Source organism: Homarus americanus, unplaced genomic scaffold (assembly GCF_018991925.1).
Source record: "Homarus americanus isolate GMGI-L3 unplaced genomic scaffold, GMGI_Hamer_2.0 scaffold27455, whole genome shotgun sequence".
NCBI lineage: Eukaryota > Metazoa > Arthropoda > Malacostraca > Decapoda > Nephropidae > Homarus > Homarus americanus.
This window is the reverse complement of record NW_024737302.1, coordinates 1,712-29,410: the sequence shown is the minus strand read 5'-3', so window position 1 is coordinate 29,410 and position 27,699 is coordinate 1,712. Positions and strand designations below refer to the sequence as shown.

The following is a 27,699-nucleotide window of genomic DNA, read 5'->3' as shown; positions in this document are numbered from 1 at the left end:
ATGTATGTATATATGTATGTATGTATGTATGTATGTATATATCTGTGTGCGTATTTATGTGTTACCAAGTCAAATCCTGACCATAATTCGTGTCTACTATTGTTAATGAACTAGACGAGCGTTAACTACAAGATCTGCCGTTTTCTCCACTACTTCGTCACACACTACAACGCTGCGTTACACACCCCGGCCTTACCTTCTTGTGCTGCTGTGACCTTACCAGAACATTTTATTTCCTCCTCAGCTTCAAGGTGCAATTGTTTTCCCCTTAGTACCCTCGGGGGAAATTTCTTCTGCCCCAAAATTCTTCCAGCTGATGTTATACGCTTTAATTCTCTTCATATCGTTCTTCTCCCCCCCCTTCCCCCTCCTCACCGTAGAAAGTACTCCAAGCGCCTCTCATTTCTTTTTGAATTTGTCTCTCTGTTTCTCTCCTTCACTGTCCTCTTTATACACACACACACACACACACACACAGATTCTCTATACACACACACACCAGATACTACACTGCACTCGCCTCGTGAGCCACCAGTCTTCTCCCACAAGCCATCGGTGAGGCTCTGGGTACGCTTTTCAGCAAGACCACCCACACCTGCACCTAACCTCCCGGCCCTCGTAAATCTCCACACATCTCACCTGGCCTCTCTCTCTCTCTCTCTCGCGTTTTCGAGCTCTCTCTCATTGATTTTCTTTCTCTTTCTCCACGCTCTCTCTTTCTCTCTGTTCACCTTTCTTTCCGTCTCTGAGCGTCTAGTATTTGTGAGCGCGATTTTCTCTATGTTTTTACACACACACACACACTTGATATAATGGTTGCCCCTCGCGTTAGCCGGCCCTAGAGCCACCTTGGAGTGAATTTGGTTAAGGTGTAGAAGCTGTCGCCAACACAACAACGACACCCTGAACTAACGAGTTGTATGACCCAGTGTCAAGGAATAATTCGAGAAGACCGGGCAACTCGCCAACTGCACTGGCTAACCACTCACTGTTCTGGAATAAAATTTACAGATCGATAAACATCCAGGTTTCCAATTCCTGCAGGACAGACAGAGGCAAATAACATAGAGAAACTTGTCCTTAGTTTTACCCTTCCCGAGGCTACTGGTGTGTGGGGTGACCTGATGAACTGATGAACTGTACACATTACTCCACCAACAACATTACTCCACCACCAACATTACTCCACCACCAACATTACTCGACCACCAACATTACTCCACCACCAACATTACTCCACCACCAACATCACTCCACCCCCAACATTAACACTCCCTCCTCCTCTACCATAATAACAAGTGACTGCTGGCTGCTACACTCGCTGCTGACCGGGTCGCTGTTATACTGGAGAGTCGCGCCTCGCCATGGTGACGGTAGTTATTAAGCCGATTTAATATTATTGTCCTGGTACATATATGGCGGATCACCCACACACATTTATATATGTCATACTCACATATACCAAGCTCTCAACACGCCAGGAACGTACACCAGTTGTGACGGCCATAAAGAGCTGTACGACATTTTTACTCAGCCTACTGGCATCAAAAAGCGGCCTTATTACCGAAGTGAGCACAACTTTATTGTCAGGCGTACGACCTAGTGCTAAGTAACGTCAGTCGCAATAATGTAATTGAACATTACTTAAATAATATTTACAACTATAATAATAATATTAATAACAATAATAATAATAACAATAATAATAATAATAATAATAATAATAATACTACTAATAATAGTAATAATAATAATAATAATAATAATAATAATAATAATGGTTGTCCGGGCCCAAGGGCCACCTAGGCGTGAATTTGTTTAAGGTGTAGAAGCTGTCGCCAACACAACAACCACACCCTAAGTTTCATGACCCAGTGTCAAGGAATAGTCCGAGAAGACCGGACAATTCGCCAACTGCATTGGCTAACCATTACCCCGGAACACGATCCGCAAATCGACTACATCCAGGTCCCCAATTACTGCTGGGTAGACAGAGGCAAATGGTGTCAAGAAACTTGTCCATAGTTTCACCCTGCCCGGGGATCGAACCCGGGTCCGCTCGCTTGCGAGGCGAGCATGCTGACCATTACACCATTACACCACAGGTCGCTGAGGAATAACACACAGACACACACACACACACATTTCTCAGCCTTGTTTCTCATAGCATCACTGTTAAGTATAGTATACATCAGTATAATTTGAGCTAGGTACACCTCTCCTTACACTGTATTACTGATGTAGGTTTCGATAACTTTTTCTCGGTCTCGGAACATCCATGGTCTCGGATTTTTGTTCAAGAACTTTCGAGGCCACACGTTTATTATTGGGGTTCAGGTTCTGTTGAGAAGGAGTCAATTAATTAAGTTTGGGTTCAGGTAGGGAGAGATGCCTAACACCAGGTCACCAAGTGACTACCTGCACCAGGTCACCAAGTGACTACCTGCACCAGGTCACCAAGTGACTACCTGCACCAGGTCACCAAGTGACTACCTGCACCAGGTCACCAAGTGACTACCTGCACCAGGTCACCAAGTGACTACCTGCACCAGGTCACCAAGTGACTACCACCAGGTCACCAAGTGACTACCTGCACCAGGTCACCAAGTACCTGCACCAGGTCACCAAGTGACACCAGGTCACCAAGTGACTACCTGCACCAGGTCACCAAGTGACTACCTGCACCAGGTCACCAAGTGACTACCTGCACCAGGTCACCAAGTGACTACCTGCACCAGGTCACCAAGTCACTACCTGCACCAGGTCACCAAGTGACACCTGCACAGGTCACCAAGTGACCACCTGCACCAGGTCACCAAGTGACTACCTGCACCAGGTCACCAAGTGACTACCTGCACCAGGTCACCAAGTGACTACCTGCACCAGGTCACCAAGTGACCACCTGCACCAGGTCACCAAGTGACTACCTGCCACCAGGCACCAGGTCACCAAGTCACCACCTGGACCAGGTCACCAAGTGACTACCTGCACCAGGTCACCAAGTCACTACCACCTGCACCACCAGGTCACCAAGTCACTACCTGGACCAAGCAAACCAGTCACCAAGTCACTACCTGGACCAAAAGTCAGGTTTATCATAAAGAGGTAGTTCCTGGTGGCGGTCACTAAGGCACTGAACAATGTGACTGCCTACCTCTAGTGCCTGCCTCTAGGGCCTCTCGTGCTTCTAGTGCCTCTCGTACCTCTCGTGCTTCTAGTGCCTCTCGTGCCTCTCGTGCTCTCGTGCCTCTCGTACCTCTCGTGTGTTCAGCCGCGGAGATGGTCCATAAACGTTAAGATCACTACTGGTCTCAGTGTTCTCGACTACATCATCACACTGTGTTGTGTCTCACTACAGGGTTCACATGTACTCACATGTTAGCATAGTCTACACAATACACGTTAGTATATCCCAGCCTATCCAACATATTTAACTACACCTCCACCTGCCTAACTTCTAACTACACCTCCCCTCACCCAACACACTCGGCGGTACACTCAGCGTTAAGTACAGTACATCCCGCCCTGAGAGCACCACCTGGCCACGCTAGGTCTCAGGTGCCCTCTTGAAGGATTATGTTCTGGGATTTGCCCGTTTTTCTCTAAGAAGTTTCTGATCCTCTTTTATAACTCTAATCTTTTTTCTTGCACGATGCTCTTCCCCCTTCCTTCCTCTCCCCCTTCCCTCTTCACCCCGTCCCTTCTTCTTCTCTTTTTCCTCTTTCTCCTCCCCTCCCTCCTTCAAACTTGACTCTTCAAGAACCATTACACGGTTTTTGTGTGTGAGTTGCGCCGGTATTTTTTAGTTCTCTGTTGGCTTCTAATTTTCAAGGTCACGAAGTTGAATCTCTATAAGGGTGGTTAGGCAATGGTTCACTCAGAAGGGAGAGAGAGAGAGAGAGAGAGAGAGATAAAACCCACTTCTTGTCTCACGTGCTTCATGTCTCTAGTTACGGTGGATTGCCTCCCTCCCTGACCACTGAGGAAACAAAGTAACCACAAGTATCAGACCAGCTCCTCTGACCTTACCACCCCTTCAACACCTTCCTCCGTCCCATTCTTTTTGATCCTATATAATATTTCAGCTCCCTCACCGCTTCTTCTGCTCTGTCAAATCTTCTTACACGGCTCATACACCTTTTTTTTATACGCTGTCTACCCTTTCCTACCAGGCCCTTACCTCCGTCTCTCATCCCACCTGTTCCTTTTTTCCTCATTCTGAAATTTCCTCCCTCTGTGTTCTCACCATTATTCTGATTCCGAGTGTCTTGTTGAACGGCGACTTTTCTTAGTCTTTTGTTTCTTAGTCTCGGGGGAACATGAAGGTGAGAACGTGGCTTTGTGTCGGTGAGGAGAGAACTTATGAACACATCTTTAAGACATTGTCAGGTTTTGGAGTGAAATTGCTCTTTGTTCAGCTCATTAGTAAGCAGTTTTCGTTATTATTATTATATTTATTGTACTGTTGGGCTCCTCTACACACCATCGTGGTCTAGAGGTGAGAAAATGTGCCCAAGTTGAGAGGGAAATAGCGGGGTGAAAATTGCCGGTCTTTGAAGATTTTACGAGATTCTTTTCCAAGTCGGTGTATTACACAACTTGTCAGTTCTCACCAGTGTGGAGCCGTGAGCCAGTGAGAAACTCAGGCAATAAAGAAAAGTTTTGTGTCGCAGCTGTAGGTGTGAGAGGGGGAGGAGGAGGAAAGGTAGGGAGGTGAGGGAGGCATTAAAGGGTGTGGGAATGTGGGATAGGGTGCATGGAAGGGAGAGGGTAGGATAGGGTAAAGGTTGGGGAGAGGTAGGAGATATGAGACTGGTAGCAGTAAGTTAAGAGGAAAAAGGTAAATATGGTGAGAAGGAGAGCAGGCAGCCACGCCACCTTATTGCAGGTATCGCTGGCATCACGGTCTTAAGCACAGTGACGGAACGATTGTGTCACAGGCCAGAGGTATTAAGTTTCCGGCGTAGAACATTATGGCGTAGTGTAGTGTGCTGACTTGTGTTACCAACTGTGCCAGAGTAAAAATGTGTACAGTTAACCCGTTGCATGTGTGGGGGGGGGGCAGATACTTGTTAACTATTGTTTTTAGTGAAAATAATTTGGTTCCCAAAGTTTTATTAACAAAGTTTATAACACCTCACTTTACATAATGATCAGTGCCTTATTATCACCGCAACATACAGTTTAACAACTACACACGTGTTCCCTTAAACGTGGCCCGCATGTGCATCGTTTCCGGAAAGGTGACACTCAGGGTTTAATTCCCAGTTGTGCAGCTGCGTGGGCTGCGAAGTGCTCACCTGAGGCACAGGTGCATAATTAATGACTCTCCCCTCCGACACGCTACACTTACCTGTGTGAGGCGTCCCTCAGGTATTCCCCTGCCATCACCTCACCACCATCACAACTAGGCCACACATTCACCTATAATCCCACGACAACATTAACCACTCAGCCTCCCTCAACAACTTGTTTTACCTTCGCAGATTTTTCACGTTTGAAAACCCACTAAAAAAATCTTATCGCATTATTTAATATCAAATACCAGGAAATAATCCAGAAATTCCGATGTAATAATGTACGTAAAGACTGTTTTTGAATGTCTGTCAAGGCCTTGTCTCGGAGGCACTACACACACACACACACACACGCACTTCAACTGATTTGAAACTGAAATCACAAAATAGATTGAAAGCAAACACGACCTCCCGACCCGTGGCTAGAGAAAGCTTTTACTTCACCTCAATTCACCGCTGAGCTCTGGAATTCGCTCGAGTCACCTGCTTTCAGTGTGTGTGTGTGTGTGTGTGTGTGTGTGTGTGTGTGTGTGTGTGTGTGTGTGTGTGTGTGTGTGACAGTGCATGCGTATATACTTAAATTTTATTTGTAAATTAATAAAAACACCACAGTTTACAGGAAACCTCTATTCAACGGACTATATGGAGAGAGAATTCCATTATGTCAAGGGTTCATTGGGTGTGAAACCTCCATCTAGCGAAGTGCATATTTTATATATATATATATATATATATATATATATATATATATATATATATATATATGAAAGTGTGTTATCTCGAGGTTTCATTAGTTGTGAAACCTCCCATCTAACGGACTATATGGAGATGAAAGTCCATTATATGGAGGTTTCACTGTACATCTTTCTATATAATAATAACAATACTGAGAAATTAGCGAAGAAGACACAAAGGTTCATCAAGTAAAGGCTTATGTTATCCCGGTTCACAAAGGTTCATACGATGTCTGTTCCTGGTAGATAAGAAAACACTAAATTGGTTCAGTTACAAATATTATGTTAAAATGATGTGTTAATATTCTGATCACTAAACCCAGATCTACATTAGTCAGGTTGGTGGCCATTTTCTGCACTTTGTTTGAACATGTGGCTATAACCCATTAAACTAATTAGGAGACAATATCAATATATACTTTACAGTCACCCAAAGAACTATCTGTACTTGGGGTGATCGATGAATTCCAGAATGAACACTATGAATCCTGTTGTCTCGGTAGGGTTGTCAAAATCCTTCGTTCATTCTGTCATATTTTTTCAACACAATTTTGTAAAGATAGTTTTTTGATTGACTGTACATATCTATTCCAAACTATCTAACTGGTGCTAACTGACCGTTTACAGTTAACTTACAATTTCTGATATTTTCAATGGTACTTTTGGGCGTCAATTATGTGTTTTAACTAAGATCAAACAGTTAGGTATATTTTTAACATCTTCTTCAGTTACGGTAAAGGTTCATTCTATAAACGTTTGTGTCTGTGAGGTGGACGGGGGAGGATGTGAATAGTTTACGATACAAAGGAATTGGTTTAGAATGACAGCTCGAGGGATTCACAGCTCACGGGAAAAAATACAGAACTGACCGAATGTAGTGAATTGACAGAGACTGGAGGTGATAGGCAAAAAATAAAACTGAGAGAGAGAATACAAAGTGAAAGAGAATACAGAACTGTGAGAGAGAATAGAGAATAACACTACCACCAATACTACCATCATTACAAACAACAACAACATTATCAAGAACAAGTTGTATTATACCAAAAAATATCACAAGTAAAATAACATTAATTTTATCCTCATAATTAACATGATATAAATTATCTCGACACATATGGTCAAGTGTTCCTGCCAGCATCACGCCCAACCAGGCAAATAGCCACATTGTACATTAAACGAAGGGCACTAAACGAAGGGCACTAAGCGAAGGGCACTAAACGAAGGGCACTAAGCGAAGGGCACTAACGAGAGGGAACTAAACGAAGGGCACTAAGCGAAGGGCACTAAACGAAGGGCACTAAACGAAGGGCACTAAGCGAAGGGCACTAAACGAAGGGCACTAAACGAAGGGCACTAAGCGAAGGGCACTAACGAGAGGGAACTAAGCGAAGGGCACTAAGCGAAGGGCACTAAACGAAGGGCACTAAGCGAAGGGTAATCTCTCACATACCTTCCAGGGCAGTAAAGGAACAGTGAGGAGGAGGGAGAGGGGGGTGGACGTGCTACGGATAGTTACTTGCAGGTAAGTCACACCAACAAGTATCTCTCCCTCGCCATGTTACTTAGTTTATTAATAATGTTATATCAGGAATTCTGTTTCTGGGGGAATGTTCGCCTTTGGTCTACAACAGTTCGGAGAATGTTAAGATGAAGGGATAACTTGTCCGTATATATATAATGTGTGTGTCTATCTAATGGACACGACTTCATTCCTTATAACAACAACAATAATAATAATAATAATAATAATAATAATAATAATAATAATAATAATCTAAGCAGTAAACATAAAATACATAACTTACATTAATTTATCTAAGGTTAATTTACACTATATGAAAGAAACAAAATATACGGCTCTTTGTTTTAACCTTGATGATTGTATAATAAACGAGAATATTAATTGATGGTTTTTGTCATAAAGAAATCAACAAAAACAACAGAAGTTACAAAATAAAGTTAACAAAAATAACAGAAGTTACAAAATAAAATCATAACTCTGTAAATAAATCAACCATTGACTTGTACACAACACTCTATAACACCAATAAACTTCTCCTTTATTTCCGTGTTGAAGACTGGATTCATTTTTTTCATATCTCTATAAATATTCGAGTTTCGTTGAGTTGAATCCCTGACTAAGTCGAAATTGAATCTGAAAAAAATATAACCGAATGTTTTCAGTTTTATTTTTGTCTAAACCTGCACAAACTGGTGGTGTGTGTGTGTGTGTGTGTGTGTGTGTGTGTGTGTGTGTGTGTGTGTGTGTGTGTGTGTATGTGTGTGTGTGTGTCTGTGTGTGTGTGTGTATGTGTGTGTGTGTGTGTTAAACCTATCTGGTGACCATATTGTTCCCTGATCTGGATTATTGGACAAAATAATGTATAACTCTCTCATTGGTCATGTGATCTTGAGAGCAACAGGGATATAAGTCTTGAATGAGTTAAATTTGACACTAAGTGAATTTAATTATAAGAGTTTAATAAGGTAATATGGACGACAATAGTCACGTTAAATGCTCCTGTGATCTTATTGGTCATTAGGATAATTGAATTACTGTAATGTCATTGGTTAAAAATATTGCTTCACGAGTGCTTAATGTTGTTCATGAATCCGGGCTTTGTACCCAGAACCCATCCTAACCCAACCTAACCTAACCCAACCTAACCTAACCTAACCTAACCCAACCTAACCCAACCTAACCCAACCTAACCTAACCAAACCAAAGGAGTGTGGTCGGCGATGAGTTTGGAGAGAATATATTTTGGCCCAGAACCTCAGAGTAACTTTGATCAACAAGTACACCGCCTCCAAACCTGCTGGTGGCCCGCTCTGAAACTTGCTGGTGGGTCGCCCTGAAATTCACTGGTGGTCCGCCCTGAGACCTGCTGGTGGGCCGCCCTGAAACTCGCTGGTGGGTCGCCCTGAGACCTGCTGGTGGGCCGCTCTGAAACTCGCTGGTGGGCCGCCATGAAACTCGCTGATGAGCCGCCCTGAAACTTGCATGGTGGGCCTTCCTGAGACCTGCTGGTGGGCCGCCCTGAAACTTGCTGGTGGGCCGCCCTGAAACTTGCTGGTGGGCCGCCCTGAAACTTGCATGGTGGGCCTTCCTGAGGCCTGCTGGTGGGCCGCCCTGAAACTCGCTGGTGGGTCGCCCTGAGACCTGCTGGTTGGTCGCCCTGAGACCTGCTGGTGGGCCGCCCTGAAACCTGCTGGTGGACCGCCCTGAAACCTGCTGGTGGACCGCCCTGAAACCTGCTGGTGGGCAAATCATTCGCTGGTTAAGTTTCTGTTTGAGTTTATGATCACATTTTTTACACTGAGAAAATATTTAATTTACGGTGAATGTGTTTGTTGTCGTCATCTGATCTATTCTCCTCTCTCACTGTGTTCGCCTCTATATATATCTACCTGTCTACCTGTCGACCTACCTTTCTATCACCTTTCAATGCATCTCTTTATCTCTAGTAAATACGTCTATGTCCTCCTAATCTTCTATGTCGCTTTCTATTTACAGGAATATCATAATAATAACAATGATAATAACCATAACAATAATAATAACAATAGCAGTAATAACAATAACAACAATAACAAACAACAATATTAATAATAATATGTTAACAGAATGAAAAAAGTAACTAGATATAGAAAGTTTTATCGCAAAATCACAAAAAAGTAAATAAATAATGTTTTTCATAAATGCTAATCTGTGAAAATAATTTATACAACAAAGTAATAAGAGACATAAATATATAGAGAAAATAACAAAAGAAAAAAGCAACAGTCAACAACAAAGGTGTAAATTCTTCCAACTCACAACTTTCCAAATAAATCATTCTTTCATTTTTTTTTCACAACAATCTATCAGGCCGTAATATTTCCCGTTTATTTCCATGTTGAAAAGCGGATTTTTTTTTGCCATTTCTCTCTCTACAAATACTCGAGTTTGTTGATTTGGGTCCCTAACAAAGTCGAAATTGAATCTAAAAAAATCTGAGCGAATGTTTTCATCTGTGTTTTTGTTTAACGCTTTACAAACTGGCGGGGAATGTCGACCTTCTGGACCCTGGAACTAAAGGCTTATATTCAATGGAAAGTCAGTGTTTTGATGAACTGAAGCTCCACCAATAATGAGCAGCTAGTGGTATTCTCTCTCTCGAGTTTGACAGTTCACTTACATCAAAAAATTAATTAAATTTCTTTCTTAAAATATAAAACCGAATGAAAGTACGAGGAAATATTTTCATTTTTTTTTTTTACAAGTTACAGAATGACGAGACGATGTTTACACTAGAGACCCTCGCCTCGCCTTCCTCCCTACAGTAGGTCTTCACGCCTGGGAGAGCTTTGAGGCTACACAATTAATATAGATTCATCCTCAATTATTTTTTTGGGTCAAGTGAAGGATGAGTCAATAAAAAATATATCCAAGTGTTTGTAGATGAATTTTCGTAGTCACTGTAGATTAAAAAAGGAATTAAATCTTGCCAATATAATACTCAATGATGCTAGTCTCGTAGTCATCATTGAGAGGTTAGGTTAGGTTAGGTTTTTGATCACTAATGAGAGGAGAGGAGGAGAGTGGAGAGGAAGAGAGAGGAGAGAAAGACAGGAGAGGAGTGAGGGGGAGGGGTTGAGGAGAAGTGAGGAAGAGAGAAGGGAGAGGACTGTGAGGAGGAGAGAGAAGAGAAGAAGGTAAACGAGAAGAAGAGAGAGAGAGATGAACAAGAGGGAGTGAACAACCACCACCCTCTCTCTATCTTTCGTTAGTTCGTTTCTTCTGAGCTGCTCACTACTGTTTGCTCACTCACAATTTCTTTTAGTTTGTATCCTTCTTCCTCGCCCCCTTCTCCCACTCTCTCTATCTCTCTCTCTTTCTCTCAATTCTCACATTCTTTTCTTCTATTCTTTCTCTGTTCATCTTTCTCTCTGAATTGTATTTATCTCTCTATTCTTTCTTCATTTTGTCTCTCTCCCTCTTTCTCATTTTTCATTTCTCTCTCTATCCCTCCTCTCTGTTTCTCGTTCACATATATCTATTTCCATTTATCACATCTTTATCAAAACACATAAAAAAAAAACTCACCAAACACTAAAAGGAAATGTTTTTTTTTTTTAAGTTACGACAAACAAACACACAAGGAAACAGATCTCGTGTGATATAAAAATAACATCAAGTTCTTTCTAAACACAGATGAACAAAGCCACTGAAAACTCCCACGTCTGAGTTGGGATTATTTCTGCAGCTCTGACTACAGTGTTGGTCAAGATATTTTTTTAATACCTGAAGCTTTTATGTGTGTGTGTCTGTCTGTCTATAACAATATCTATATTCCTGAAGTCTATCTGAAATGATATATATATCTTTCAAAGCATCGCTCAGTTTATCTATTTCATCGTTATCATCGTCATTGTCATTATCGTCATCGTCATTGTCATTATCGTCATCGTCGTCAATTGTTATCGTTATTATTATTATTATTATTATTATTAATCGCCATCATCATTGTTGTTGTTGAGAGGGGAAGAAAGTGGGGAGGAGGGAGAGGGAAGTGGGGAGGAGGGAGAATAAGGTAAGGTGGAGAGGGAGTGAGGATGAAGAAGAGGGGGAGGAAGGAGGAGAAGAGGAGAATGAAAAGGGGGGTAGGAGAGAGGAGAGGAAGATATCAGAGAGAAAAAACTCCCGACAAATGTTCCAGTTCCTCGTCCATTTGTACAGAGAAGGTGGGTTCCATCGTCTCCACCTGATTGGTCGGGTGTGAGGCAGGGACGATAACTAGAAGAAAGAGACGAAATAAAAGGATATTGGTCTAAAATATCCCGGTGTGGAAGAGTGTGTGAAGGGGGGATAAAACTGGTGTGTGTGTGTGTGTGTGTGTGTGTGTGTGTGTGTGTGTGTGTGTGTGTTTGGGGATATAAAAGAGTGGATAAATGATTATAGGCTGGAGAGAGAGACATGTACCTTCAAATAAACCCAACTGTTTTTTTGTTCACTCTTAAACACAGCCATAAATCTAATATAAACATCAATACACCATTTGTATATATAAATTGTCCTGCCAGAAAATATTATCTCCACAAGGTATATACTGTGGTACTAATTATTAGCCGGGCAGAGGTGATGTCTTGGGAGTCACAGAGGCTGCAGGTCTAACAGTTTAATAACGTTATGTGAAGCAGTGACTCCTGTCCTTGTGGTGAAGCTCTTGTCAACCTTCTCGTTTTTGTGTCTAAAGTTTTCTTCCTGTGTTGATTTATCCTTTATAGACTTGGAGGGATTAGACGGCCTACATTGTATCATGTTTCTCTCTCGTGTCATAAGTCGGTAATCCTAAAATAGTTGTCAAACGAACACCAGCGGTCATGTTGAGCTGCAGTCTGGTGACACATTATTACACTTGAAAATGACAAAAGATGAGTTATTTCTGATATATATTTTATCACTTTTTAATATTTATTCTGTGTTTTTATTTCATTATTATTTTCATGTCTATCTCGTATCAGTTTCATCTTCCTCTATTTAAAACAAATTATGTTTTCCTCGGGAGGTTATAAGCCCCTTTGACGTAATAGAGTTACTTTCGCCTCACGTTCAAAATTGGCCAATTCACAATGGGTATTCCCTTTACCCAACTTTTGGTCTGTTAGATTAAATAACACCAGAGGGAGGTCAAGTCTCAGAGGGTTAATGTTGTTCAAATTCTGGACTGAACACGACTACAGTAGAAGTGTGATTTATACTCTGCCACGCCTTTTATTCTCAACAAAACTGAGACCAGAAAAATGTTAGTACAGACGAAAGAGGATTTTGCTGTTATTTAGGTTCTGTAATACTGGCGACATCCAAGTTAATCCCAGGATGTAAAATTTTGCTCGGACGGATATTACAGGACACCGAGTTGTCGGTACAGTGGATGGTCGTCCCGGTACAGTGGTGGTCAACATACAGAACTATAAACTCCATAACTTGTATAGTGACACGAGTATAATTTGTATGCACTTGTATGTATATTCAGGTACATGTTGGCAGCTGTAGGGGTAACTAGTACCTCCGTCCTTACAGGTTGAGTCATCAGACGGTACAGTGTTGCCTCTACTACTGGCGGCGGTGTCAGGCATCGACTATACAGGGTCGCTCTCATTCTGCTCGGAACTAAAATATGTATTTTTCTGCTGCAATTCAAGTTTATAAAAGGGTTGGTGGTCATCTCTAAGACCAGGCTCCGTGGATCACATTTTGTATATTGTTTTGAAATTATTTATTTTTATGTTGGAAAAAAAGATGAAAAATTGAGACTGGTAAAAATAAACTGTGACGTGAAGTGTGTTATTGATTTATTGACTTAATATCCATGTCAAACACACACACACACACACACACACACACACACACACACACACACACACACACAAGTCAGAGATGTTGTAGTAGTGCATATAATGGGAACTTGACTCTATGTGTAATAATGCTGGTAGGATAAAAATTAAATATGTTAGATAATGGTGTGTGTGTGTGTGTGTGTGTGTGTGTTTGTGTGTATAACAGTATGCCATATATTACCATGAACGTCAATATCACTGTAAAACTTTTAACCCTGACAAAATATACAGCCTTGTGTGTGCATAAATAAATTAAAACCAACAATATCTGATAGTTCGGTGACATAACCAGCATGAAAAACACATACACGTACAAACACAGTCACAGGAGGTTAAACATAAGTCTCTATCCTAAACAACCTAAATAAAACACATAAGGCCCTTAACATAATTAGTCATGGTCGACCTCCTAACACGTGAGTTAAGACCATTATATTCCTCCATTAACCATAACATTACACAATATGTCTCTCCCAGGATAAATAGAATTAATATATTAGTTACCCCCGTTCCAGGAGAGGCATTACACATTTCATTCCTGGGTCAGCAACTACGCTATTCATAACACAGCTTTGAATATTAATTTAATGTGATATATAATTAAAACACTCGTTGTAAAACCGGACATGAACAATAAGTAGATGTTTGTGAGTGGAAATACATATAACATAAAAATCGACGTTACTATAATTATACCTAGACTCTGTGTATAGGTGTAGGTGGGGTGATGACGGTGTGGGGGGTGATGACGTGTGGGGGTGATGACGTGTGTGGGGGGTGATGACGTGTGTGTGGGGGTGATGACGTGTGGGGGTGATGACGTGTGTGTGGGGTGATGTGTGTGGGGGTGTTGACGTGTGTGGGGTGATGACGTTGGGGGTGATGACGTGTGTGGGGGTGATGACGTGTGGGGGTGATGACGTGTGTGGGGTGATGACGTGGGGGTGATGACGTGTGTGGGGGTGATGACGTGTGTGGGGGTGATGACGTGTGGTGCGTGTGTGGGGTGATGTGTGGGGGTGATGACTGTGTGGTGGGTGATATTGGTAGGGACGTAGAGTGAGGGCGATATGATAGAGGTGTATAAATGGAATTAAGGTCTGAACAAAGGGACATTACAAAGGTACTCAAACTATCCAACCAGGCGAACTCGTAACAATGGTTTTAAATTAGACAAATTTAGATTTAGGCGCAAATAGGTAAACATTGGTTTGAAAATAGAGTAGTGGAAGAATTGAACAAGTTACCAAACATTATCATTAACTCTAATACGCAGGATAGCTAAACATAGGTTGATGGATATATGAGCGATAGGGGTTGGGTGTAACAGGACTGCCCAGTTTCCTCCATTCTTAGGTTCTTATTTGTGTGGTGGGGTGGTGATGTGTGTGTGGGGCGATGACGTGCATGGCAGGACGAAGAGACATTAGTGTGACGTGATTCTTGTCATTACACGACATTAATTGAATAATAATTACAACCTTGATTATTTATTGTCTTAACGGTAACTAATTGTTGTTAAGATACATGATAAGTCTTATTGTGAGAACACACACACACACACAGACAGACAGACAGACAGACAGACAGACAGACAGACAGACAGACAGACAGACAGACAGACAGACAGACACACACACACACACACGTATTTTCCTGCTTGGAGTCATTATGAAGGAAGTGATTTTAACTGGTGAAGGAAGACCCTCGAGATGTGTTGATGAGACCCATAAAAACCTTTTGTCTGTTGGTACTGACTTTGAAGGACTTGAAGTCTTTCACTCTGAGATAATGAATGACCCAAACTCTTTCTTCCAGGGCAAAAATGTCGATGTTCCAGACACTTGGTCTACATCGCTCCAGCTGCTGTTACTCACTTCTGGCAGGAAGGCAGCGTTAATATTTTGGTTATCGTACTGCACTCAGCTCTACTGTTCTCTGTTATGGAAGCAACGAATTTTCTTTATAATCTTCAACAGTTTATTGAATTTTAGTTTCTTCATGTACTTCAATATTACTTCCTACTGAACTGACGACTATGGGTCAGGCGTCATTATAACCAAAGACCCAAAAGGTTGAATAAGTATCGTTAAATATTGTCATCGGTGTGTTCAAAATCAACTTTATCCTCTGCTCTTACGGTTGACAAACGCTCTTTAGTCTATTGTTTACAACGCTGGACCAACGAAAGCTATCGTCAGGGTCTACGGTGTTCAAGGATCGTAGAGAATATTTATCCTGATCCTTCATCGTATCCCTGATGGAGATAAAAAATTTCCTTTAATATATTTCAACGGCAAATAAAAAGCCCGACGGTTCAATAGTTATTAAATTAATAACAATTAAACTGTGTAACAATGAAACAAGTAGAGTTCAACGCCCACCTGCTTCGCTCTTCCTCGTAAAAGATCATCTTACAACACCTTGGTAAAGCCGTCATCTATAAATAGCGATAATCGATGACAATTGCCGTCCTTTTATGGAAGCTGCTGCCGGTGTCATTATCAACCAGTTTAGGGGCGAGAATGTGCAATGGCTAGTCCGTATCACCCCAGGAAGGTGGTAATCAACACACACACACACACACACACACACACACACACACACACACACGTTATCGAGCAAAGGAGAGCATCAAGAATACTTGTGGTCAATAATGATACTCAGTAGACTGCAGGGTGCCCGTGGTCAGTTAACAAGGTAAGCACAGTAAAATTCTTGATATCATGTCGTGCACAATAATTACCGAGTCGCTCTCTCGTTCTCTCATTTAGAGGTTTTACAGTTTCTTTCATAATACGTACGTGTGTGTGTGTGTGTGTGTGTGTGTGTGTGTGTGTGTGTGTGTGTTACAACCAAGGTTTCATCGCGCCAGAGAGAATTCTTTGTGGGTCGAGAAATTTAAATTTAATATCTGGCAGACCACCATCAAATATAGTGTTGAATAAGAGGAGGTGGGTGTAAATATTTCTTGATTACACGCCATAGAGAGAGATACCCAGGTGAAATATGAGAACCAGATATAGCAGAATTTCAGGAGAAAGAGAAAGAATAGGAGAAAAAAACTGGGGAAACTGTGAGTGAGAGAAATACTGAGTTTTATTTAAAAAGACAGAAAGAGATGAAAAAGGGATATGTGAGGAAGAGAATTAAAAGACAGACTGGTGCGGTAGGTAGATAGACAGGGAGATAGGAAGAGAAAAAAGATAGACAGAGAAGAAGGTGGACAGATATGAAAGAGAGAGCATACAAACTTTTCTATATATGAGAACCAAACAAACACTTTATACAATAACATGTTATGAAGACAAAAAAAAAATCTTATACCGTGAGAAAAAATAATCATTTTTCAATAGTCAAAACATATCAAATCACTTTTTCGGTGAGTATTGTTTTAGAAACCATCTGACTCAACAGTATAAATGTTTGCTAATATCCTTTGAAAGTCTATGAATACTTTCTAACTATTACTTTTCCCTTAGTGATAAAAGATTTCAACATAATTTCCTGGAACTTTGAGAGGATAAACGGCAATTCACCTTAAAAAAAATAAAATATGCCTAAGTTGAAAGTACTTTTCATACGCAATTTTTACTCTACTAAACTTTATATCTTGGATCTAAAGTTTCGTAATTTATTCAATCTCATGTGTTATATATAATTGAACTTGTTATAACATGAAAACTTATAACGATTCTTAATAATACGAATCACTTGACTATTATCACGTAATATACTCTACTGTGCCCCCCCACCCACCCAGGTGATGTGTGGAGACCTGGCTATGTCCCCCCCCCCAGGTGATGGGAGACCTGGGCTGTGTCACCCCACCCAGGTGATGTGTGAGACCAGGCTGTGTCCCCCACACACACACACACACACACACGCGCACGCACATACACGCCTGGGGAGGCATAATTGAGTCTACACACAGTTAAGAAAGCCAAACATAACAAAGTTGGAGAATAGATTACGTATTTGTATTTTGTTATTTAAATATAAACTTAAACTTTAAGGACGATGGTTTAACCCTTTAAAACGGCGGTTTAACTCTTGAATAATGATGGTTTAACCCCTTAACAATGATGGTTTAACCCTTAGACGATAATCTACCCTTTATTTCAAGGTCAACAGCCAGTGACCTTGATAATATCCAGTCATTCGTCCATTATAACGTGTAATTTGCATGTCGCTTGTTTTCATTTCTCAAGTTAGAGGAGAAAACATGCGATGCCAACACACTATCTCAGAATATATCTTTAAATAGAGGTAAGCAGCAGCTATGTCTTATAAATTAATCCTATACCATATATGATCTATATATATATATGCTGAAGGATTTAATTCAAAGTAATCAGTATAAGCAAATATTAGTATGTCAAAGTATGAAACATTAGATAATTATATAATGTAGAAACGCGTCGTGTTATATGTGATATATATCGCTGAGTGGAGGCGGCGGTGACAGTGTCTCAAGTTAACTAACAAATATATATTCAGAATGAAGAGCATTGTGCACTGAGCAACATTCCTCTGTCTGGGTTGAGGCAGAGAACACAGCACCAAGCTTACCTCTTCCACACAGTTAATTCTGGTTACAAACTGCGAGTTTGTCAACACAACAAAATGTGATATCTGGAAACTTTATTCACTGATTTAAATACAGATTCAGGCATTAATTATATACTTTTTAAGCCTTATGTAGTGATGAACAAACACCATCACTTTTCAACTAATTAGTCTCTTTGAACATTTACTCGGCTTTAACCCGTAACATCAGTGAACTTGTTCAATCCAATTAAAACATCCTAACATCCACAGTAGATATGGGTCATAATTCTTCATGACCAATATACTCTAATATCACCCGAATGTGCCACTTCCCTATGTTGAATAACTAATTAACTAAACATACATACCATGCAAACATACATGCACACACACACATATATGCATGCACACACACATACACCCATGCACACGAAAATACGAAGGAACACACACACACAGGAGCGTCATGTGGGAGTGTATGCATGCAGTCGCTTTAAACCTGTATTCAGTGTGTTATTTTGCAAGAAAAACAGCTCAACCGCACCGCAGTCTCCAACACACACTATTGACCTTGTTAATGCTGGTATATTCACCAACACCCTTCCCACCTCTGTCTGTCTGTCTGTCTGTTTGTCTGTCTGTCTGTCTCTCTGTCGGTCTGTCTGCCTCTTCTTTGTCTCATCTATTATATTGTTACCCCTAGCCCACACACCAACATCTTAACCCATGCCCACACCAACAACTTAACACACCCACACCAACAACCTTAACTCATGCCCACAAATAACTTAACTCATGCCAGCAAATGCCCACACCAACATCCCAACCCATGCCCACAACCAACCCACATCCACTACCGATCTAACACACTTCTCCTCTTCAGTTGACTCATAACATTACTAACACCAACAATATTTCCTCACTCAGTCATCAAAACAACCCACCAATATATATTTTTTATCAATAGATTCTTTGTTTATTTGAAGGATTTATTACTGATAGAGAGGCAGCCGTTAGTTTGTTTATTTTCTACGGTCGATAATATCAATGATTATCCCTGTCTAATGCGCTTAGTTTGTTTACATTCATTACCAACGGAGGAGAGGGTGGGGAAGATCTGGACGTCACTGTGTCGCCTTCCTGGTGGCGTGACTCCGGAGCCCACAAAGGAGGACAGATTGGCTCGCGCGAGTTCTCTTGCCGCTGACCAGAACCATTAAAACACGATTTTAGTGAACGCGATTTGTGATTTTATGATTCAGGAATACAGCTGTGTGTGTGTGTGTGTGTGTGTGTGTGTGTGTTGTGGCAGGAGGAAACTCTGATAATCGCTCCCGTGAGTTATTTTCCGACCACTTGCTGCACGGCTCTTCGCCCATCAGTCAAGGTCAAAGCTTATGCTCGAAAAATCTAAGAAAAAACGAGATTTCTAAACAAAATCCTCTTTCTATTTTCTACCATTTTTTCTCTTATGGTAATTTATACTGACGTCATTATAAATCAAGCATAATGAAATATAAATTCTTCTTTATCGTCGTAATAGATGACAAGCGATAGCTCCAGGATCTTTTGTCAGCAGGACGTGCGCGTGTTTATCCCTGTCAAACACATTCATTGCTGGTGTCACAGTAGAGGATCAGAGCTCCCACGCCCGCACACGCCCTCACGAGACCCCCGCAAAACTCTCGAGTCTTGAGAGGTATTTTCCTGCACCTGCCAGGGATCATTCTTCCCTTTATTTGATTTTAGTAAGAAAATCGTCCTCCCTTATGTCACTTCTTCTTCAGACCAAACATATTAATTTGAAGTGTTTTAGTGGGTACTGACAGCTGCTGTCTGTACTGGTAACACACACACACACACACATGTATACATCTACCAACATAACATAAATACACACACACAAATTCCAGAATTTGTATACAAAGCATCATTTCCCGAGAAAATTAATAATTTCAAGAGTGAAGCGTCAGGACATACAATATTCACACAAGCACAGAGACAGGAGGAAGCAGCAGTCAGTCAGAGGAAAAGAATCAGTATCATCAAACGCATACAGGAGGAAGAACCATGAGGAGTTGAGACAGTGAACTTGTGCATTTTCTCATGTAGAAAGGAAAAAAAATTTAAGATCTTTACAAGCGAGATGAGACGAGAATGAGATCTCTCTCTCTCTCTCTCTCTCTCTCCCCCCTCTCTCTCTCTCTCTCTCTCTTTGTGTGCAGCTTACTGAGTTAACAGTAATAAGAAAATAACTAAGAGGTTCAGTAAGAGTGTTAAACAGCATCCCCATACTCTGTGGAATATCTTGAACATCCATGGAAAAAATGACAAAAATTACAACATCATGGCAGGAACGCTTGGGAGAGTTATTTATCCTCGTGGAGAACTGGGTCCTAGGCATGACTCTCCGGCCGTAAAGAACAAATAGACACAGCACAATGGACAGTAAAGTCTTCGATAGGCAAAACATAGCCTCGGAACTGAACTTAGAATGAGGATAGAGGCAAATCTTCATAACAGACAATTTAATGCAACGTTAATTATTCAGTTTGATAAGATAAAGAAAGTTAATACGAGGGAGGACAATGATATAAACATAATTATATAAAAATAACATCTTACCTCATGACAAATTCTCGACACTTGACACTACTGACATTTAACTGGGTCGAGTAAGTGAGAGGAGGATTAACGTTATATTCACTGAACTGTTCTCCAGAAATATTTAGAACTATATAGACCACAAATTTGATGCAGATGTTAGTAAAGATTTTCGAGAATTTTGTCTGAAACACTAATATTATATTACGTGTCAGTGTAGTGTCACACATTTAGACCATGAACACAGACACATGATTATAACAACATCTCAGCTGAACACGTTAAGTCAACAGCCCGGGACTCAGTGTAGGACCCTCAGCTAATCACATTACCTGCCTCTCCTCTACTAATTCCCTAAAATACATCAAATTACAGGCTGATTCAGGTGGCTCAAGATGATTACTTTTACTCTTCTTATCTTAGGGTGTCTCACGGTGGTCTGTCTGTGTGTGAGGAGACTGAGTGAGGGGGTGCTGTGTGGTGTGTGGACAGAAGGGTGCAATGTGGGTGTGAGGACCTGGGGTGTGTGGGGTGTGAGGACACAGGGTGTGTGACACACACACACACACAACAACCAAACACACAACAACACACAACAACACACACAACAAACAACACACAACACACACAACACACAACAACCCCAACAACACAACACCACAACACACAACACACACACACAGGGTGTAGGGACACATGGGTTAGGTGTGGGACACAGGTGTGTGGTGTGGGACACAGGGTTGGGTGTAGGGACACAGGGGTGTGGGTGTTGGGACACATGGGTTGTGGGTGTGGGACTTGGGTGTGTGGGTGTGGACACAGTGGGTGTGGGTGTGGGGACACAGTGTGCGTGGGTGTGGGACACAGGGTCTGGGTGTGGGACACAGGGTGTGTGGGTGTGGGGACACCCAGGGGTGTGTGGGTGTGGGACTGCATGGGTGTGGGACGTGGGGACACCAGGACGTGTGTGGGTGTGAGGACTGGGGTGTGTGGGTGTGGGGACACCAGATTGTGGGCGTGGGTGTGGGTGTGGGACTGGGGTGTGTGTGGGTGTGGACACAGGGTGTGGGTGGGACACATGGATGTGGAGCACATTTTTTGGTGTGGGACACAGTGGATTGTGGGTGTGGGACACAGGGGTTGTGGATGTGCAGGCACATGGGTGTGTGGGTGTGGGACACAGTGGGTGTGGGTGTGGGACATGGGTGTGCGTGGGTTGTGGGGACACATGGGTGTGGGACGTGGTTGTGGGTGTGGGCGTGGGTTGTGTGGGTGTAGGACAATGGGTGTGGAGTGTGGGACAGTGTGTGTGGGTGTGGGGACTAAGGGTGTGTGGGTGTGGGGTTTGGGGTGTGTGGGTGTGGGACACAGGGGTTGGCATGGATGCAGACCTGGGTTGTGGGTGTCAGGGACTTGGGTTGGGTGCCCAGGGACACATAGATTGTGTGGGTGTGGGACGTGGGTGTGGGTTGGGGACACAGGGGTGTGTTGGTGTGGGACACATGGGTGCGTGGGTGTGGAGCACAGTGGTTGTGGGTGTGGGGACACAGTGGGGTGTGGGACACATGGGTGTGTGTGGGAGTGGGGACCAGTGGGTGTGGGTGTGGGACACAGAGGTTATAAGTAGCCAGGGACACACATGGGTGCGTGGGTTGGCACAGGTGTGCGTGGGTGTAGAGACACAGGGGTGTGTGGGTGTGGGACACATGGGTGTGGGGACACTAGATTGTGGGTGTGAGGCACAGTGTGTGTGGGTGTAGGACTTGGGTGTGGGTGTGGGACACCAGGTTGTGATTATGGGGACACACATGGGTGTGGGACACAGATTCTGTGGGTGTGGGGACACAGGGTGTGTGGGTGTGGGGTTTGGGGTGTGTGGGTGTGGGACACAGGGTTGTGTGGGCGTGGGGACTGTGGTTGTGTAGGTGTGGGGACAAAGGGATGTGTGGTGTAGGCACAGGGGTTGTGTGTGTGGGACACAGGGTTGTGGGTGTGGGCTGGGGTGTGTGGGTGTGGGTTTGGGGTGTGTGGGTGTGGACACATGGGTGTGTGTGGGTGTGGGACACAGTGGGTTGGGTGTGGGACACAGATTGACGGTTGCAAGGACTTGGGTGTGGGTGTAAGGACACAAGTGTAGGGACACAGGTGCGTGGGTGTAGGGACACAGGGGTGTGTGGTTGTGGACACAGGGTGTAGGTGTGGGCACAGGGTTTGGGTGTGGGACACAGTGTGGGTGGAGCACAGTGTGTGGGCGTGGTAGACACAGAGTGTGGGCGTGGGTTGGGGTGTGGGTTGGGCGTGTGTGGGCTGTGGGACACAGTGGGTGTGGGCTGGACGTGGGTGTGGGACACATGGGTGTGTGGGTGTGGGGACCTGGGTGTGCGTGGGTGTGTGGGGACACATGGGTGTGGGGACACGTGTGTGGTGTGGGACACAGGGTGTGTGTTCGGGACTGTAAGTGTGAGGACACAGGGGTGTGTGGGTGTAAAGGGACACAGGTTGTGGGACGTGGGTTGGGTGTGGTGTGGGCTTGGGTTGGGTGTAGGGACACAGGGGTGTGCGTGGGTGTGGGCACACAGTGTGTGTGGGACACAGTGTGTGGGTGTGGGCACATGGGTTGTGGTGTGGACACATGGGTGTGTGGGTGTGGGGACTGGGGTGTGTGGGTGTGGGGACACAGGTGTGGTGATGGGACACATGCGTTGTGGACGTGACACAGGTTGTGGGTGTGGGACTTGGGTGTGGGTGGGACACAGTGTGTGTAGGTGTAGGGACACAGGGTGTAGGGACTTGGGTGTAGGGACACAGGGTGTGTGGCTGTGGCGACACAGGGTGTGTGGGTGTGGGGACACAGGGTGTGGAGTGTGAGGGACACAGGGGTGTGTGGGTGTAGGGACACAGGGTGTGTGGGTGTGAGACAGGGGATTGTGTGGGTGTGGGACACAGGGGTGTGTGGACGTGGGGACACAGGGGTTGTGTGGGTGTGGGACACAGGGGTGTGGGATGTGGGGACACAGGGTGTGTGGGTGTGAGGGACACAGGGGTGTGTGGGTGTGGGACACAGGGGTGTGTGGAGGACACCCATATGCAGGGACACCAGGGATGAGTGCGTGTAGGGACTGAGGGCGTGGGGTGTAGAGACACAGAGGGTGAGGAAGTGGAGCACAGTGACTGCGGGCGTGCGGGGCGTGTGTGGGCGTGGGACACAGGCAAAAGTCCAAGGGACTGAGGTCGGGCGTGGGACTCAGGCGCGTGGCGTGGGGACAGGGTGTGTGGTGTAGGGACACAGGGTGGGGCGTAGGGACACAGGGGTGTGTGGTCATAGCGAAACAGGGTGTGGGGCGTGAGGGACTGCAGGCGAGTGGGAACACCAGAGGTGTGTGGTGTGGGGGACACAAGGGCGTGGGGTACACAGGGGTGTGGGGTGTAGGACACAAGATCGTGTGGGCAGCAATGATGGGGTGGTGGGTGCAGGGACACAGGGCGTGTGGGTATGGACACAGGGGTGTGCGGACGTGGGACACAGGCGAGGGTGTGGGGACACAGGGTGCGGGCGCAGGAACACCCAGGGCGTGCGGGGACACAGGGGGCGCGGGCGCAGGGACTGGGGCGTGGGGTGTGACACAGGCGGCGGGGTGCAGACACAGGGGTGCGTGGGTGTGGCGACACAGGGGCGCAGATAAACAGGGTGTGGGCGTGGGGACACAGGGCGTGTGTGGTGACTGCGGTGGGGTGCAGGAACACAGGGGCGATGGGTGGTGACACAGGGGTTGTGGGGTGTGAGGCACAGGGTGTGGGCGTAGACACAGGGGCGTGGGCGCAGACACAGGGCGTGTGGGTGGGGACACAGGCGTGTGGGTGCAGAAAAACAGGCGTGTGGGCGTGGGGACACAGGGGTTAAATGGATCTGGGGACGTGGTGCAGGGACACAGGGGTGTGAGGGTGTGGGGACACAGTGTGGCGTGGGGACACAGTGTGTGTGGGTGTGGGGTACAGGGTGTGTGGGGTGAGACACAGGGCGTGTGGGGTGACACACAGGGGTGTGGGGTGTAGACACAGGTGTGTGGGGTGTGATGACACAGGTGTGGGTAGACACAAACAGGTGTAGGGACACCAGGTGTGTGGGGTGTAAGGCACAGGGTGTGGGGTGTAGGACACAGTGTGTGGGTGTGAGGACACAGGCGTGTGGGGTAGGGACACAGGGTGTGTGGGGACACATAAGTGTGGTGTGAAGACACAGGGGTGTGGTGTGTGGACACAGGTGGGTGGATCAGGGCCCCAGGACTGCGGGCGCGGACAGGTGGCGGGTGTGGACACAGAGACTGCGGGCGGGGACACAGGGGCGCGGGGACACAGGGGTGTGCGCGTGTGGGGACACTGGCTGGCAAGGGACACAGACTTGACAGCAGGTGCGGGGACACAGGGTGTGAGGACACAGGGGCGCAGGGACATGCAAGGCGTAGGACACAGAGGCGTGTGGGCAGACACAGGTGCGTGGGGTGACAATATGGGTGTGGGGCAGAGACCTGCGGCGTGTGGTTAACCAGATCACAGCTGCGTGTGGGCACACGGTGGCGTGTGGCGACACAAGGCGGTGGGTGGGGGACACAAGGGCGTGTGGGCGTGGGGACACAGAGGTGTGCAGGTGAGGACACAGAGGCGCGGGGGACACATATGCGCGGGCGCAGGACATGGAGTGCGCAGACACACAGGCGTGTGAGGGACACACACAGTGTGGGGACACAGGAGACAAAGGGGCGCAGGGACACAATGGTGGGCGTGTGGTGACACAAGGGTAGTGTGGGGACACAGAGATTACTGGGGTGTGTGGGGGACTGAGGACACAGGGTGTGTGGGGTGACACAATATGGACACAGTGACTGGGGTGTAGGGACAGGCGGTGGGTGGGGAAACATGGGGCGTGGGTAGGGACACAGGCGTGTGTGTGGTCTGAGACCGGCGTGGTGGGTGTAGGGACACGAGGGTGCGGTCTTGGGACACAGGGTGTGTGGGTGTAGGGAACAGGGTGCAGGGGTGTGGGACTTAGGGTGTGTGGGGTAGGACACAGGGTGTGTGGGGCATAGGGACACAGGGGTGTGTGTGTGTAGACTGGGGTGTGTGGTGGGTGACACAGGTGTGTGGGTGCAGAGACCTTAGGGGTGTGGGTGTAGGACACAGGGTGTGAGGGTGTGGGGACACAGGCGTGTGGGCAGGGCACACAGGGGGACACAGGCGAGACACAGGTGTGTGTGGGTGTAGGACACAGGGAGTGGACAAGGGACACAGGGTGTGACCTGGGGTGTAGGGACACAGGGTGTGGGGACACAGGGACAGGGTGTGACCTGGGGTAGGACACAGGGGTGGGGACACAGGGTGAGACAGGGGTGTGTGGGACACAGGTTAGGGACACAGGTGTGGGGACACAGGGTGTGCAGAGACCTAGGGTGTGGGGACACCCCAGGGTGTGTGGGTGAGGGACACAGGTGTGGGACACAGGGTGCAAGGACACAGGGTGTGTGGCGTGTGGACACAGACTGAGGGAAACAATATAAGGACACAGGTGTGTGGGGCAGGACACAGGCAGGCACAGGTGGGTGACTGGGGTGAGTGGGTGTGTGGACACAGGACACAGGGACACAGGGGGGACACGGGTAGACACAGGGATGTAGGGACACAGGTGCAGGGACACAGGGTGTGTGGGGTGGGACACAGGTGTGGGGACACAGGGTGTAACGACACAGGGTGTGTGGGTGTAGGGACCAGGGTGTGGGACAGGGTGGGGTGAGACATTGAGGGTGTGGGGGGGGTGTGTGGGTGTAGGACACAGGGTAGGGACACAGTGTGTGTGTGGGCACACAGGGCGTAGGAACACAGGGGTGTGTGGGTGCAGGACACAGGTGTGGGGCAGGCGGTGAGGGACACAGGATGCGTGTGGTAAGGCACACAGGGACACAGGGACACAGGGTGTGTGTGGGGGACACAGGGTGTGGGACACAGGGGTGTGGGGACACAGGTGTGTGTGTGGGGACACAGGGTAGGGGACACAGGGTGGGGTGTAGGGACACAGGTGTGGGGACACAGGGTTCGTGTGGGTGGGGGACACAGGGTAGGGACACAGGGTGTGTGGGTGTGAGACACAGGGTGCAGGGACAGGGTGGTGGTATGGACACCCAGTGTGTGGGTACACAGGGGTTGGGGACCACAAAATTGTGTGGGCAAAGACACAGATTGTGGAGGGACACAAGTGTACAAGGACACAGAGGCGCAAGGACACAGGAAGGCGCAGACACAGGGCGTGGGGACACAGAGATCACAGGGTGTGACACAGGCGAGACGAGTGGGGACACAGGGTGTGGTGACACATTATGGGTGCAGGACACAGGGCGTGTGGGTGTGGGACACAGGGTGTGGGGACACAGGGTGTACACACAAGACACAGGGTGTGTGGGGTAGAGACACAGGTGTGGGGACAGGGTGTAGACACAAAAGACACAGGTGTGTGGGTGTAGACACAGGGTGTAGGACACAGGGTGTGGGACACAGGGGTGTGAGGGTAGAAAACAGGGTGTGAGGGCGTGGGGACACAGGGTGTGGGGACACAGAGACTGGGGCGTGGAGAGGGACTTGTGGGTGAGGACACAGGGGCAGGGACACAGAGGCACGAGGGCGACACAGGTGTAGGCACACAGGGGTGTGTGGCTTGGGTACACAGGGGTGTGGGGACACAGGGTGGGACACAGGGGTGTGAGACCAGGGTGTGGCGACACAGGGTTACTGGGGTGTAGGGACACAGGTGTGTGTGTGTAGACACAGGTGTGTGGAGACACAGGGGTGTAAGGACACAGGTGTGTGGGTGAGGGGACACACAGGTGTGAGGGTGTGTGGACACAGGATCTTAGGGACACAGGGTGTGGGACACAGGGTGTGTGGTGTAGGGACCCACAGGGGTGCTTGAGGGACACAGGTGTGTGGGTGTAGGGACACAGGGGTGTGTGGGTGTGGGGACACAGGTGTGTGGGGACACAGGGTGTGGGGACCTGGGGAACAGGGACACAGGGTGTGTGGGTGTGGGGACACAGGGTTGTGTGGGTGTGGGGACACACAGGTGTGGGGACACAGTTGTGTGG

General features: G+C 46.1%; 1 protein-coding gene across 1 annotated transcript; it reads right to left on the bottom strand.

The window, feature by feature from the left end:
- Positions 1 to 8,434: 8,434 nt before the first annotated feature.
- Positions 8,435 to 25,265, bottom strand: LOC121873408 (extensin-like). Its single transcript, XM_042376946.1, has 4 exons — positions 24,890 to 25,265; positions 23,635 to 24,479; positions 8,851 to 9,323; positions 8,435 to 8,489 (listed from the first exon to the last, which is right to left on the bottom strand). The coding sequence occupies exons 1-4, from the start codon at positions 25,263 to 25,265 to the stop codon at positions 8,435 to 8,437; spliced, it is 1,749 nt and encodes a 582-aa protein (XP_042232880.1).
- Between the last annotated feature and the right edge of the window lie 2,434 nt (positions 25,266 to 27,699).